Here is a 16896-nt window from a genome sequence, read left to right on the forward strand (position 1 = left end):
CTGACACAAGACGCCCCGGACGAGAGACCCGTGACCCTTGACTGAGAAACAAGATGGCGGCGCGCAGGGCGTCCATGTGGCCTATGTTGATGGTGCGATCGAGGGCGGCAAAGCGCAACCCGAATGTACAACCGCGGCGCCGCATCGGCTCAAAAGTGTTCACGGAGATGCACGAACGCGGTCTCATCGGGGACGTGTTCCCAGAAGCGAGCATGGAATTCCGGCACATGCTGGAGTCCCGTCCGCAGACCTTGTACTGCGGCTTCGACCCGACCGCGGACAGCTTGCACGTCGGTCACCTGGTGCCGGTCATGGCCTTGCTGCACTGGCAGCGCAGCGGGCACCACGTGATCGCGCTGGTGGGAGACGCGACGGCGCGCATCGGGGATCCCAGCGGCCGAAGCAAAGGGCGCGAAAACATCCCGTCCGACGCCACCAAGGACAACGCGAGGGCGCTCGCCGCGGGCCTGGAGCGACTCTTCCGGAACCACGAGCTGTGCCTATGGGACGGCGGCGGCGACGAGCTCGGCTCGATGCGAATGCTCCGCAACTCCGAGTGGTACGACCGGCTCGCCGTGGTGGATTTCCTGGCGGGAGCGGCTCGCGGTTTCCGCATGGGCACGCTGCTCGGTCGACACTCGGTGCAGAGCCGCCTGCACAGCGCCGAGGGTTTGTCCCTGTCCGAGTTCATGTACCAGGCGTTCCAAGCGTACGATTTCCTGCAGCTGTACGAGCGCTACGGCTGCGCCATACAGCTGGGGGGCTCGGACCAGCTGGGCAACATCATGAACGGCTACGACCTCATCTCCAGGTACGTAGTACCTTGTTCATACCTTTAAGGTATTTGCTTCACTCATATCATTATCACTTATGATCGAAATTAACCCATAAAGTGCTGGATTTACCGCTATGTTGCTCAGAAATGCTTTTTGGTCATCAACATTTCTCCACCAATTAGAAGAGACCTTTTATAACTTAACCCGGGTATTACACATTGTAAGAAAGGTCATGATTCGTTCTTTGCTGTGACGTCAGTTTAAACTAATTTGCATAAATATAGTGGCTAGAACGCCCATATAATGACCAATGACCATATTTGGTAATTTGGTAGGGCCACGATCATAAGGGAGCGATTTTGAACACTGCGTGTTAGTGGGTCCATAACTCAAGGGGAACAAGAAAGAGCAGAGACACAGCAGCCTATTTTTAGGATTCGTGCCTTACCCAGGTCTTCATGCGCTTGCACTTATTCAGTGTGTCAAGGATCCGCAGAGTGACTTTTTGTTTTTCTCGCTGAGTCAATTGCAACTCTGACATACAGGAATTTTCATCGGTGCCATATTGGATTTTTATTACTTGGCACCAGCACAAAGTTGGATCTGTATTCACTGACACAAACGCAACATTGGTTCATCTACATCTTGGATCCTGTCTCATCAACACCATGACTTATTTGGACCCTTTAGAGATCAGCTCTAGCTGCTCTGACGTGGCATCCGAAGCCTCGTCGTAATTTAACATTCAAATGAATTAATATTTGTTCTGGTTATGCGTATCATCATTAAAGCCCAACTGGTAAGGCTTATGAAGAAGCTTGTAAACCTATGTGCAGAGTGGCCTGAAAGTCGCCTTACCCCTCTCCAGTAAAGCATTCCTTCTTAAACTCTTTAAGAAGGGCGTGCAAGAAACTTAGCAAGCGCAAAACGACTGTCAGGCCACCCTGTTGTGAAAATATAAGGATATCGGAGCATTCAATGAAATAATATAGATATTGCTGTTTTATAACTTGCGGCTTCCTCATGTGGGAGGAGTGCTATGTTCAGTTTTTATTTTTGTACAGTGATTGACGGCTAATGGAGCTTGCACGTATATCATATTTGGGACAAAGACATCAGTGTACTCCTACATGCACACCAGGGGAACTAGTAGATTATGGACAAACACTTATGGTATTAGGTATTTGATCCACAAGGACGTTGGTACACCATGGACAAAGACGTAGTAGCCTATGTGTGATTTGAACCAGGGTTGCCCACATTTCGATGGAAGGACTCAAACAGGAACACTGGCAAGCCCAGCCAGAATGTTATGTCAGAAACCTCAGGCTCTTCATAAATCCCCAGGTCTTGTGCGTAATGCACATCATGGTACAGGTGCAATTTGGCCTCGCCGTCCACATCAGACCCCCTCGATGATGGTGATGCTACCTGGTATAAAGTGCATCTTCATAAGCCTCCACATCCTCGTAACTTAAAAGCATTGTCCAGGTAAATCAAAATCGTGCCATTTTCAACAGTAAACTCTACTGCCAACTCACTAAAGCATGCTAGTACAACCATGTGGACCAGAGAGAGAGGGGAAGGTTTGCAAATTAATATGTTGGGTTGACTATGCTGCTTAGTGTTGTGGGCAACTTTCATTATGTGTGACAACTTGCATGCATTGACCAACATTACATTGACCTCTCTGTCCTGGAACTTTCACACAACTTAGCTCCGCCCCCTATAACTTTAGCGTTTGGCCAATGACATTTATCAAAATCAAATTTATCAAAAAAATAACAAGGATACATGGTGCTGAGGAATAAGGTCTCATTTTTGTCGTGACACACAACATATGGTACATGACATGTTGGGCTGGGGTGGCATACACTGGCCAACTGTCCCACATGATGCAAATAATATACAAATTTGGGTAAGATTGGACAGTGTATGTCCGTCCACCTTTACGGCAGACAAGCAATGTTTCTTATGCAAAAGGGAGTAGGGAAAGAACAATTCTCCAAAAACAGGAAGGTTATTTCTCATTTATTTTTATACAATGTCTCAGCTGGTGTAAGAATGAGGATCCATTGGTAATCCACCAGCCACCTGGAGATAAGAGATGCAGTTGGTGCTTCTTCAATCAGGAATTAACTTACATGAGATTATAACGATCAATGGGGGACTTTGAATTGTTGAGCAAAGTTTCTTATAAAGTGTTTGAGGATAACGTTGTGTATGTAATTAGTGACAGTTGAAGAATGTTTAACTTCAAATTCATAATGATGCTGATATTATCATGATGAGCCTTCATGACTCGGATTCTCTGCTTATCTTGTCCCATTACCATTGAATGATTTCCAGGATGCACGATGACCATGTTTATGGTATCACCATGCCACTGATAACCAACGTGACAGGTGACAAGCTCGGGAAGTCTGCTGGAAATGCGGTGTGGTTGAATCGTGACAGAACCTCACCTTTCGACCTTTATCAGTTCCTCCTACGTCTGCCTGATAATGAAGTGGAGCGGTGAGGAATCTCCCTCTCAACACCCTTCCCACACCCCCCCCCCACACCCCCCCCCCCCCCAATCCTGGTATTAACTGGGCTATTTTTAGTTTTCTGTGAACTTCAAGTACTTTTCTATGCAATTTTGAAAGGGAAATGTGGGTTGGGTCTAATATGCATTGATCAACATTATGCAAACCCCTCCCAATCACCCCAGTTACATGCGGCTGCTCACGTTCTTGCCACTGCCAGAGATCAACAGTATAATGAATGGTCATCACAAGCAACCAGAGAGTCGCACTGCACAGCGTCGGCTAGCTCGTGAGGTCATGCTACTGGTTCATGGGAAAGAAGGGCTGGAGTCTGCCAAGAGGTGAGACAGCTTATATAGACTAATACAGTATGTAAACAAGTTGTAAAAGTGACATTTTATGGTACTCATTAAAGGTAGTGATAAAAATATAAATTTGCACAATACTCGCGTTAGTAATAACGAGATGGTCTCGAAACAAACTTTTTTTTTCTTCTTTTTTGGGGATACAAGATCGAGGCTCATGAAAGAGCTAACATTAATCACACAAAAAGTCAAACCGACACAAACCGACACATAAAACACAAAATAAGGGGAGCGGTAGACAAGATGGGGAGAGAGGGGGAAGGACACAAACACAACATTTGAGAGCAGGAACATCGAGAGAACTGTGGGAGGGAGAGGGCTTGGGGGGAGGAGGGAGAGGTATAAAACATATGGACACTGCAAGGACTTCCAGGAAAGAAGTTGGAATTTCGAAAAGTGTATCTGGGGTGAATTAGCGGGGGTAGAAAAGATCAAGGTTTTGGATGGGGGAAGATAAGAGATGGTGGTGAACAGCTGTTTTAAAGACCTGGCGGGAGGAGTGGGATTGAAGAGAGTGGGGGAGTTTGTTCCAGAGGCGGGAGAAAAGAGGAATGAAAGAGTGAAGGTGAGCAGATAGCCTAGATTTTGCCAGTTTAACCATAAGAGGGTTGCTGGCAGATCGTGTGCGACTTGTAGGAATATTTGGGGGACAGAGCACAGAGAGACCTGGGGGAGCAAGGCCGGAGAGAAGTCGGTAAAAGACAAAGACCACCAACCTGCCTGCGGTGAGTGAGTGAAAGGCCCTTGGTGTTAGCTTCATCGCAGGAGATTCCAATGATTCTGAAAGTTTTGGCTTCAACAGCGTGAAGCCGAGCTAGGTGTGAGGCAGGAGCACCGGCCCAGAGGGGGGAACAGTATTCCATTGAGCTGCGGATGAAAGCCTTGTATGTGGTGAGGAGCTCAGGTGTGCCAAGGAAGGACTTCGCACGACGGAGGATGCCCAGTCGGCGACTGGCTTTGGAGGCCAGCTTGGAAATGTGGTTTTCCCAAGAAAGATCATGGCAGATAGTGAGATAAGAAGACCCAAAAGCTTGAGCGACAGAACTTCTTGGAGAGGATTGTTGAGAAAGTAGATGGGAGGGTTTTCCAGTCGGTCTTTTCAGAGAGACATAGTAAGAGTGTGAGATTTGTCAGGATTGAAAGACATGTTCCACTTGGTTGACCAGTCTGATTTTGTCCAGGTCTGCAGAGAGTGAGGAGGCTGCAGGCTGCCCATCTGAGGGATGAGAAATGGAACGGCAGAGAGTGGAGTCATCAGCAAAGAGATAGAGAGGATTTTCCAGAGAGTCGGAGAGATCATTGATGAAGACCAGAAAAAGCACAGGGCCCAGAACACTACCTTGGGGAACTCCAGCCAGAACAGGAAGGGGTGATGAGAGAAATCCATACAGGGCCACACGTTGACTATGACCAGAGAGGAAGTCCGCAAGCCAAGCGTGGAGATTTCCATGGATACCATAGGAGCAGAGTTTGGTGAGCAGAGCTGGGTGCCAGACCGTATCGAAGGCACGTGATATGTCGAGGGAGACAGCTCTGAAAACTTGCACTTGCACCGGGTGTTCAAAATATTATATGAATTGAGGCCATCAAGGACGAATATTGAGGGTGGTCGACTGAGGGTGTGTTACTTTGCAACTACATGAGGGTGTGCTTCTCCAATGCCTATGTTGCGCAAAGCGCCCGCAATTTGTCACTTTGGATTTGAGCTGGATCACCCCCCTTTGACGGCTCAAACATGCCCACGATGACTATTACCTGCTTTGACATTTAAGTTTCACTTCCGTGACAACCGATGAGGAAGGTACTGAAGTAACCAAGATGTGATGGAAGGAGCAATCTGAATTTATTTTTTTTGTATGCAAGATCGAGGCTCGTGTAAGACGTAGCACATGAAACACACATTAGCACATAAAAAACATAAACGAACACATAAAACAACAAGAAGACGTCATGCGTAGCACGATACTTGCAAAATCCGCCCCCCCCCCAAAGTTTACCATTGATACAGCAAATTGTCCATTTCATGAAGATTTAAATTCACAATCTTGATCAAAGCTCAGGTCAACAGGATGAAAAGTGACGATTTTTCAGATGAAAAATGAGGATTTTAGAAATTTGGCCCATGTTGACCTTTTGGCCTATCTTCACCTAAAATATAATTTGTGTTTGAATTCAGTGACCAGATATGCATGTCCTCTTCAAATTTCAAGTCAATCAGATGAAAATTGAGGATTTTAGAAATTTTGCCTATGTTGGCCTTTTGGCCTATGTTCACCTAAAATATAATTTGTGGTTGAATTCAGTGACCAGATATGCAAGTCCTTTTCAAATTTCAAGTCAATTGGATGAGAATTGAGGATTTTAGAAGTTTGGCCTATGTTGACCTTTTGGCCTAAGTTGACCTCAAGAATACTTGGTGGTTGAATTCGGTGACCAGATATGCAAGTCCTCTTCAAATTTCAAGTCAATTGGATGAGAATTGAGGATTTTAGAAGTTTGGCCTATGTTGACCTTTTGGCCTAAGTTGACCTCAAGAATACTTGGTGGTTGAATTCAGTGACCAGATATGCAAGTCCTCTTCAAATTTCAAGTCAATCGGATGAAAATTGGGGATTTTAGAAATTTAGCAAATTTGGTGACCTTTGGCCTATGTTGACCTTTTGACCTATTGACCCCAAAAACAATAGGCTTCTGGCGTTTGAACAACTCTACCATTTGGGGAAGTTTGGTGAAGATCGGTTGAAAATTGTGACCTGTAGGCCGGTGACAAACAAACAAACAAGAAAACGTCATGCGTAGCACGATACTTGCAAAATCCACCCTCCCCCAAAAGTTTTCCAATGATACATGATGGCCTATGTTGACCTTTTGGCCTATGGTGACCTCAAAAATACTTGGTGGTTGAATTCAGTAACCAGATATGCAAGTCCTCTTCAAATTTCACATCAATTAGATGAAAATTTAGGATTTTAGAAATGTGGCCTATGTTGACCTTCCGATGTTGACCTCAAATATACTAGGTGGTTGAATTCAGTGACGAGATATGCAAGTCCTCTTCAAATTTCAAGTCAATCGGATGAAAATTGAGGATTTTAGAAATTTGGCCTATGTTGACCATTTGGCCTATGTTGACCTTTTGGCCTATGTTGACATCAAATATAGTTTGTGGTTGAATTCAGTGACCAGATATGCAAGTCCTCTTCAAATTTCAAGTCAATTGGATGAAATTTGAGAATTTTAGAAATTTGGCCTATGTTGACCTTTTGGCCTATGTTCACCTAAAATATAATTTGTGGTTGAATTCAGTGACGAGATATGCAAGTCCTCTTCAAATTTCAAGTCAATTGGATGAAATTTGAGGATTTTAGAAATTTGGCCTATGTTGACCATTTGGCCGATGTTGACCTCAAGAATACTTGGTGGTTGAATTCAGTGACCAGATGTGCAAGTCCTCTCCAAATTTCAAGTCAATTGGATGAAAATTGAGGATTTTAGAAATTTGGCCTATGTTGACCTCAAAAATTCTTGGTGGTTGAATTCAATGACCAGATATGCAAGTGGTCTTCAAATTTCAAGTCAATTGGATGAAAAATGAGGATTTTAGAAATTTGGCCTATGTTGACCTTTTGGCCTATGTTGAGCTTTTGGCCTATGTTCAACAAAAATATAATTTGTGGTTGAATTCAGTGACCAGATATGCAAGTCCTCTTCAAATTTAAAGTCAATTGGATGAAAATTGAGGATTTTAGAAATTTGGCCTATGTTGACCTTTTGGCCTAAGTTGACTTCAAGAATACTTGGTGGTTGAATTCAGTGACCAGATATGCAAGTCCTCTTCAAATTTCAAGTCAATTGGATAAAAATTGAGGATTTTAGAAATTTGGCCTATGTTGACCTCAAAAATTCTTGGTGGTTGAATTCAATGACCAGATATGCAAGTGGTCTTCAAATTTCAAGTCAATCGGATGAAAATGGAGGATTTTAGAAATTTAGCAATGTTGGTGACCTTTGGCCTATGTTGACCTTTTGACCTATTGACCCCAAAAACAATAGGCTTCTGGCATTTGACCAACTCTACCACTTGGTGAAGTTTGGTGAAGATCGGTTGAAAATTGTGACCTGTAGGCCTGTGACAAACTAACAAACAGAGTCACAAACACAACCGACCAATATATACACAAAGAATTAAGTTAAGCACCACCCCCGTTTTTTTACAACCTCGCACATTACAAGTTTGTTGTCGTCAAAACAGTGTAATATACCCATGATATTGCTATATTTTCTGGAGAAGTGATATTATGGTCACATAAAAACATAACAATCATGCCGTTTTCAATATTTTATTCTAAATAATTTAAGGTGAAATTTTTTGGGAATTTTAGGCATATTTTCACCTCAATTTAAGTATGGAGCTATAGGTCCATCACGGACAGTGTGGATGACGTTTATGTTTTCTAACGTACAGTCATTGTTCTGAGAAGACCTCTAGCGATCTTTGCGTCAATAACGTGTGTAGGACCCACGTGATCGGATCACTGACTCAACCAATCACTTTTTTTCACTTTGATCACTCAATTTCATCAATGGATAATTGCTAATGTCATACCAATCATTATTTGATCTCACATACCTTAGAATATATGCCAATGTATACATATACACAAAGAATATATATTAGGGGGTGCTTACCTTAATTCGTTGTGTAGGGGTGCTTAACTTAATTCTTTGTGTATACTTGAAAAATCTTCGATTTTGCAAGTAAGTCATGCGTAGCACGATACTTGCAAAATACGCCCTCCCCCAAAAGTTTACCATTGATACAGCAAATTGGCCTTTTCATGAAGATTTAAATTTACAATCTTGATCAAAGCTCGGGTCAACAGGATGAAAAGTGACGATTTTAGAAATTTGGCCCATGTTGACCTTTTGGCCTATGTTGACCTCAAGAACACTTGGTGGTTGAAGTCAATGACCAGATATGCAAGTCCTCTTCAAATTTCAAGTCAATTGGATGAAAATTGAGGATTTTAGAAATTTGGCCTATGTTGACCATTTGGCCTATGTTGACCTCAAAAATACTTGGTGGTTGAATTCAGTGACCAGATATGCAAGTGGTCTTCAAATTTCAAGTCAATTGGATGAAAATTGAGGATTTTAGAAATTTGGCCTATGTTGACCTTTTGGCCTGTGTTCACCTAAAATATAATTTGTGGTTGAATTCAGTGACGAGATATGCAAGTCCTTTTCAAATTTCAAGTAAATTGGATGAAATTTGAGGATTTTAGAAATTTGGCCTATGTTGACCATTTGGCCTATGTTGACCTCAAGAATACTTGGTGGTTGAATTCAGTGACCAGATGTGCAAGTCCTCTCCAAATTTCAAGTCAATTGGATGAAAATTGAGGATTTTAGAAATTTGGCCTATGTTGACCATTTGGCCTATGTTGACCTCAAAAATTATTGGTGGTTGAATTCAATGACCAGATATGCAAGTGGTCTTCAAATTTCAAGTCAATCGGATGAAAATTGAGGATTTTAGAAATTTAGCAAAGTTGGTGACCTTTGGCCTATGTTGACTTCAAAAATTCTTGGTGGTTGAATTCAATGACCAGATATGCAAGTGTTCTTCAAATTTCAAGTCAATCGGATGAAAATGGAGGATTTTAGAAATTTAGCAAAGTTGGTGACCTTTGGCCTATGTTGACCTTTTGACCTATTGACCCCAAAAACAATAGGCTTCTGGCATTTGACCAACTCTACCACTTGGTGAAGTTTGGTGAAGATCGGTTGAAAATTGTGACCTGTAGGCCGGTGACAAACTAACAGTCACAAACACAACCGACCAATATACGTACTTGAAAAATCTTCGATTTTGCAAGTAACAAACAAACAGACAGAGTCACAAACACAACCGACCAATATACTTGAAAAATCTTCGATTTTGCAAGTAATAAAGGGAGAGAGAGGGAAGCACAAAGCACAACAGTAGAGAACAGGGACAACAGGAGATCTGTGGAAGGGAGAGGGCTGGGGGAAAGGGGGAGGGGAGGGGATACACAGTATAAAACAAATTGACACTACTAGGAATTGACACTTTGCTTACTTAGACAGTTTAAACTTAAAGGATAAATGGAACAAGAAGAAGGCTGGACTATGAAAGGTTCATAGGACACCTTTCCCCACGCATCCTTGGGAAACAAGGACATCAATAGAGTCTGTAAGGTCATGGAATCCATCATCAGTTGATATGAAATCCTTCCTTTTCTCCAACACCTCATCTCAGAACACCAATTTGGATTCAGACCAGATCACTCCACCTTGGACATGCTGCTTCCACTCACCCAGCAATGGATGGAGGCCCTCAATGTCAGTCATGAGATCAGTGCCATCTCTCTGGCCATATCGTGTCCTTTTGATACAGTCTGCCATTCTGCCTTTGCCATCCAAGATCAACTCCATATATGGCTTTCTGACTTCCTTTACTCCCATAGTCAACCTTGTGCTCTCAATGAAATCCTTTCATCTCCTCACCGTGTCAAGGCTGGTGTGCTCCAAGGCAGTGCTCATGGGCCAATACTATTCCTGATTCTTAACAATGATCTCTCTGACTCTCTGCAAATCCTTTTTATCTATTTGCTGATGACTCCACCCTCTGCTGTGACATTCCTCATTCTTGAGACAGGCAGGCTGCAGTGTCTTCCATCTCTTCAGGCCTTGACAAAATCACAAGATCGTCAAACACTTGGAATATCTCGTTCAATCCTGATAAATCTCACCTATTTCTCTCCAAAAGGATCATCTGGCAACCCCCCCCCCCCCCCCCTCACCCTACCACATGTACCCCATTTGCTTTCTTAACAACCCTCTGAAGGAAGTTCAGTCATTCAAACTCATTGGTCTCACTTTTAGCAATAATATTGTAGGCAAACTGAATTTCAAAGCTGGCCTCCAAAGCCAGCCACTGACTACACATCCACCATTGTACAAAGTCCTTCCTTGGCACACCTGAACTCATATCCACCTACAAGGCTTTCTTCTGCAGTTTAATGGGGTACTGCTCTCCCCTCTGGGCTGCCTAACATATTGCTCAGCTTGATGCCATGGAAAGCAAGGCCTTCAATATTATTGGAATATCCAGTGATGAAGTTGAGTCCATGGGCCTATCACTTCGCCATTACAGACAGGTCAGTGGTCTATGTCTCTTCTACCGCCTCCTTTCTGGTTTTGCACCCTCTGTTCTTTCCGTGCTTTGTCCCCCTCAGGTTTTTGCAGGGCACACACGGTCCACCATCATTCCCATTCTGGTGAGGCTACCGAATCCAGGATCACGTCTCACCTCCATTCATTTGTTCCTCTTTTTGCCTGCCTGTGGAACCAACTTCCACATCCTCTTCAATAACATTCTTCCCTCCAGGTCTTTAAGACAGCACAGATCGTCCGCAATCCAAAACCATGACCTTTTCTACCCCTGTTGATTCCCATCCCTCCAACCCCAATCCCTCCTACTTCCGAATTTCCAGTTTTCCCTTCTGAGTCTCCTTCTGCATCTATATTCTGCATCCCATTTTCCTCTCCTGTGCCCATTCCTCCCCACACCCATTGTTTGACCAAGCCTGCCTCCATATCTTGGCCTTCAACTCTGCTGTTGGTATTTCCCCCTCTCTCTGCTGTTCCTTTTGGCCTGTTGCGTCGTGATCAGTTGGTGGACTAATACTAGCCCTTCTGAGAGCCTCGACTATGTATTAAAAAAAACAAGTTGTTCCTCGGTATAAACTCTCATTTGTATACAGACAAATAGACAGACAAAGTGAACAAATTGCTTTACCATGCTTTTTGCTTCATATATGGTAAAAATAGGACAGGGTCCTGAAGCTCAACTTGATTCAGGAGCAAGTTACCCAAACCCCCCACAAACCCCTTCAGATCCACAAACCCCTCTGCCCCCATAATGTCCTCAGATTTTGATGCGGTCTATGCACCCTCGTTAGGCATCAGATATAAAGTTTGTGGCCAAATTTCATCAAAATTGTGCATGTAGTTTTGGAGAAGAGAGCAAATACCTATTTTGGGGGGCCAAAAGCCCCCTGTATACCCCTCTAATGAGTGCAGATTTTTTATGTGGTCAATACACCTTTGTTAGGCATCAGATATAAAGCTTATGACCAAGTTTCATCAAGTTGTGTGTGTAGTTTCGGAGAAGAGAGCAAATACCTATTTTGGGGGTCAACCTCCCCCCCCCCCCCCCGTAGACCCCCTTCATGAGCGCAGATTTTGATACGGTCAATAAACCTTCATTAGGCATCAGATATTAAGTATGTGGCCAAGTTTCATCAAAATTGTGTGTGCAGTTTCGGAGAAGAGAGCAAATACCTCTTTTGCGGGGTCAGAACCCCTCCACCCCCATCCACCCCTGTAGACCCCCTTAATGAGTGCAGATTTTGATGCGGTCAATACACCGTATCCCGGTGTATACCCCGGTTTAGAATAGGTACACCGTTTCCCTGCGCATCGTAAGAGGCGACTAAGGGTTGGTGTCAGGAAGGGCATCCAGCCATAAAAACATTGCCTCAAAAAGGGAACCATGATTGTCATGGGGCCCGCAAGGCTAACCCCCGCTCTAGTGGGGAAAATGGCCTTAAAACGATCATTCATTCATTCAATACACCCTCGTTAGGCATCATATATGAATCTTGTGGCCAAGTTTCATGAAAATCATGTTTGGTTCAAGCGATAATGACTGAAGTGTTTAGACTCACTGGCTGTCCCATGGACACTGCTCGATTACATAAGCTCACCGGACTAAATTCCAGTTGAGCTAATAGTGAATTGTAGTTAAAAGGCTCAAGCATTCCTTTTTGCTCATTACAATTTCTTCATAACATTGAAGATGTAACACCGATGAAGGAAGTATAGTATTGAAGCTGTGCCGTATAATTGTGGACAATATAATGTCCTCAGGTTGTGAGCTCAATCGTTAAGATCAGCAATTTCTCGAGGGTGACATTGCGCAATATTGGTCGAAGACTGAAATTTATTTATATTTGATTCCCATATTGTGTAGTATAAATTAATGAGAAACCAACAAAACCACATGCGATTGGGAAGAGGTGTGTAGTTATGAGATGTCATACACCGTCATAGGTTGGAATGTTTGAATGGCAAAAAGATCCCAGGTTAGTGGCTATTTTCAACAAAAAGGTATGGACTATGCAGTGACTTTCTACAACCTGGGCATGAAGGATCACTGAATCCCACTTGATGTGGCCTACATTTTGTGCGCGCCTTCCTTAAGTGCCAAATGTCCAGAAAGCTTGGTATTGTCTTTGATCCTTTGCCTACGAATGTTGAGTTGTTCTCAGCACTTGGGAATCCAAGCAGTTTCACTGAAAGTCGTCACCGAGGAAGTATTAGAAAACTTTTTCTCCTGAGATGTCTGCACCAGGTGATGCTGAAAAGCCATCCAGGATAAAGTTGGAACCTCTTCCACGGGTCCTGCATGATCAACCCATGGAAACGTCTTAACGGCCGCATTTATTCCCAACTTGTGAGATCAGCTGGGGAAAGTTTAAAGCATGTCTTTTTTAAGGAATCTTCACATTCGACTTAAGACGACAGTAATCGGGAATTTGTTCAGGATGCAAAGCGATAACTTGCCTACTTTTTGTGAAAGGCCTTTAACGTCCACCAACCATTGCTGGCAGGAGGGTCCTCTGGCTTTGCATTCTTCAACTGTATGGCACAAACATTGATATATTGCTCTACATGGCAAACACCATGGTGAGTTTATAGCTGCATGGGTCACCATTGAAACCAAGGCTACACAGCTCAGGTGAGTAAGCATACCTACTAGCTATCCTGCCAGCCCTATGCTGAACCAGTGGAAAGCCCACTTTATTTCTCTGTGTGAAAATGTGGCCTATTTTCTTGCAATCTGTGTTAAGCCTGCAGGAAAAAACCTCAACGTTGCAGGTGGAATTGCCATCTCCCCCATTGGCAATGGTCCGTTTCAAATTCCAATACTCGCTCGTAACGGCATCTACTTGGTTTAGCCTTTCATACTTCTTTGGATACAATTGGTAATCTGATCTCTCCACTCAAGGGTCCGAGCAGTTGGATTGCAAGCCCAGTCCACCGAGGTGCCCCTGTACGTGACGCTGCCACATGGTTGTTGTAAGATACCTAATTTGGAGATTTGAATTTGGAATTCTGACATTATACTGTATTTGGAAAAAGGACAGATCTTGTCGATATCAAAAAGGACAGAATAGACAGATCACAAGTACCCAATTAACACAATGTATTGGGGGTTGTGAGCCTTTTAAGGGATTCTATATCAAAGTAGATGGTATTCATGGAATACTTACCCTGCACAATCAACTTGGTATGAGCCAACTCTTCTGTTTTTGAAGGGTTTTTTTTTCTTTGATCCAGGTGTTGGGCTAGCGGCTAGGGTGCCAGCTTAGGATCCTGGGTTCGAATCCCGGTCGATCGCTGAATTAACGCCAGGGGGTTGACTCAGCCTGTCATCCTTCCGAGGTCGGCTAATTGAGTACCAGTTCACTGGTAATTCCCTGCTTGTCGTAAAAGGCGACAAAAAGGGTTGGCGGCAGGAAGGGCATCCGGCCGTAAAACATTGCTTCAAAAAGGGGACCGAAAAACAACAACAACCACGGTCCCCGAAAAAGGCCAACCCCCGCATTGCGGGGAAAAATGGCCTCTAAATGTGGTTTTTATTATAATATGGTTACCAGACCACGTGAGTGATGGCATCATAAATTTTTTTCTCTAAAATAATTGTTGCGTAGATCACACTGAAGAAATTTCAAACTGATCAGACAAAGCATTGTCCGTCAAATGATGTCATAATTAAGGCACCAATGACATCATCGTTAACAGCACTTATTCCCCATGCGGAGTTCTTTACAATGAGTCATGTTTCAATTTTTTCCATGCAGCGGTTTTGGAGAGAGGAGCAACGTTTTTCGATTTTTCCAAGATAGTACCTGTACCACGTGACCTATGACGTCATTAATTATCATTTTAAAATTATACTGGAGGAGGCGCTCCTATGGTCAAAATTTCGTGTCCATCGGAGTAATAGTTGCAGAGAATTTTTTTATTCATACTCATTAGATCAACCGTTGTACCTGTTGACATATGACGTCATAATGAAGGCACCGATGACATCATGAGTAACATATCTTATTCCCCATGGGGAGTACTTGACAATTAACTGTTTCAATTTTTTTCCATTGAGTGGTTACAGAGATATGGAGGTGTAACATTTTTTGAAGATGGTGTCCATACCACGTGACCTATGACCTCATAATTATGAATAGAAAATTGTACCAGTGGAGGCACTCCTGTGGTAAAAGATTTGTGTCAATCGGACCAACGGTTGCCGAGAAAATGAAATTTAAAAATGCAAACATGCACGCCACACATACGCACGCCACACACACGTACACAACCAAATAGTCCATGGGCCAGACCAGATATCGGTACCACCCGAGGTGGCAAAAGTTCCATGGTGCCAATTTATTTGTTACACCCATATAAGTAAAATAATATGTGATAGCAATTCCAAATGGGTAGCTTTTTCATTTTTCTTGCAGGAAAGCTGTTTTTGCATTAATCGCGATACCGCAACTCCGCGCTGTTGTTACTAGTATCATCTTCCAAATCATTTTTTTAGCTGAATAGACAATGTAACATGCTTAAATATCTTAGCAAATGGATGTTTGTAATAAAGACATGTATGTTATACTATATAATACATATTCTTGTATTTATTCATGTGTGGAAACTAACTTTTTCTTCAGTTTTAGTGTCTTAGTTAAGAACAAAATATATGTTGGATGCTGGCAGTGTCCAGTTTTCTTCCGTATTCCGTATACTTGGCCACTGGTGGATACTTCCTGGTAGGTGAGGCAAGAACAAGAGGCTCTGCAATAATTATGTCTATTTAGTTAAGCAGAAAATATATGACAGATATGTAAAGTGCTGATTTCCCCTCATCAGTGGTGATATACATTTGCAGCCTGGTTAGAATAAGTCCAGTCATGAATGCTTGATTTGCTTTCAGATATCAGTCCACTGGTTTCACCAGTCTAATTAAGTGTAATTAAATATAATTAAGGACTGGCAGACTACTAATTTGTGCAACATAGTAATGTGGATTGATAATTCTATGTTGCAGGTGAAAACTGACTGAACATGGCCTCTGACGGAGCAAGCAGCCTGCCACTAAAGCGGCCACGAGTGGAGTGCATCATCCACTGTTCCAATGACAATACAGACAAGCTGGTTTCACTACAAGACATTGACTCATGGAGAACATTGCTGAGGGCAGCCCAGATCAGAAAACATGCAGCAATTTTGAAACTAGCTACGAACCTTCCTGGTGGACAGATTCCAACAATCCAGTACCACAGAAAATGTCGCAGTCTCTTCACCATGAAAAGACATCTTGATGGCATCCTCAAATGTGCCAGTGCCAGTGAACCTGCTCAAGACACAGGATCACAGAGAGCAGCTAGACAATGTGCAAGCACATCAAGGACTTATGAGGCAGAGTGCATTTTCTGCCAGAAAGACACCAAGTATGCTAAAGGACAGAAGACGAGAGAAATCCTCATACAATGTCGAGAACTGCGAGCTGACGCCACAATCAGGAATGTAGCCATGGAGAAAATGGACAGCAGAATCCTTGCCATAGTCAGCAGAGACCTGGTAGCTGCAGAAGGTCACTATCATAGGTCGTGCTATCGGTTCTATACCAAAAGAGAGGTTCGCAGTGGACAGGATGCAAGCCAAGATGATGATGCTGAAGCTCAGTATGGCGCTGCTGTGGATCAGGCCTACAATGAGCTGTTCCTGTTCATCAGAAGGGAGCTTTTTGGCAATCCTCAAGTGATGACAATGACTGATCTCTCTTCTAGACTGGTGGCTTCAATGAACTCTCTTGGTATTGCCCATGTAAGGGAATCAACCAAGAAACACATACGACGGAAACTGGAAAGCGAGTTTGCAGACTCCCTGCACATCTTCTCTGAGGGAAAAGGGAAACTCCTCCTGTTTCCAGACAACCTGTCCATATACGAACTTGCCAAACAATACCAATCGCTACAAGCAGAGCTGCATACTCAGAAAGGCCTCCATGCTGAAGATGTGGTCTCCAAAGCAGCCCTGAAAATGAGAGCCGACATCAAGAACCAAGATGCCCCT

General features: G+C 43.3%; 1 protein-coding gene and 1 long non-coding RNA gene across 2 annotated transcripts in view; one reads left to right on the forward strand and one right to left on the reverse strand.

The window, feature by feature from the left end:
- Positions 1 to 809, reverse strand: part of LOC137438909 (uncharacterized) — a 36184-nt gene extending 35375 nt beyond the window's left edge. The window contains exon 1 of the long non-coding RNA XR_010986818.2: positions 1 to 809. This is a non-coding gene — a long non-coding RNA (uncharacterized LOC137438909).
- The window catches only part of YARS2 (tyrosyl-tRNA synthetase 2), a 26533-nt gene continuing 9669 nt past the window's right edge, over positions 33 to 16896 (forward strand). Inside the window, exons 1-3 of the mRNA XM_068134373.2 lie at positions 33 to 811; positions 3126 to 3293; positions 3490 to 3645. Coding sequence (XP_067990474.1) covers positions 54 to 811; positions 3126 to 3293; positions 3490 to 3645 — 1082 coding nt within the window. The 5' untranslated portion in view covers positions 33 to 53. The remainder of the gene's footprint in view (positions 812 to 3125; positions 3294 to 3489; positions 3646 to 16896) is intronic.

This window comes from Myxine glutinosa, chromosome 1 (assembly GCF_964187855.1).
Source record: "Myxine glutinosa chromosome 1, kmMyxGlut1.1, whole genome shotgun sequence".
NCBI classification, from domain to species: Eukaryota; Metazoa; Chordata; class Myxini; order Myxiniformes; family Myxinidae; genus Myxine; species Myxine glutinosa.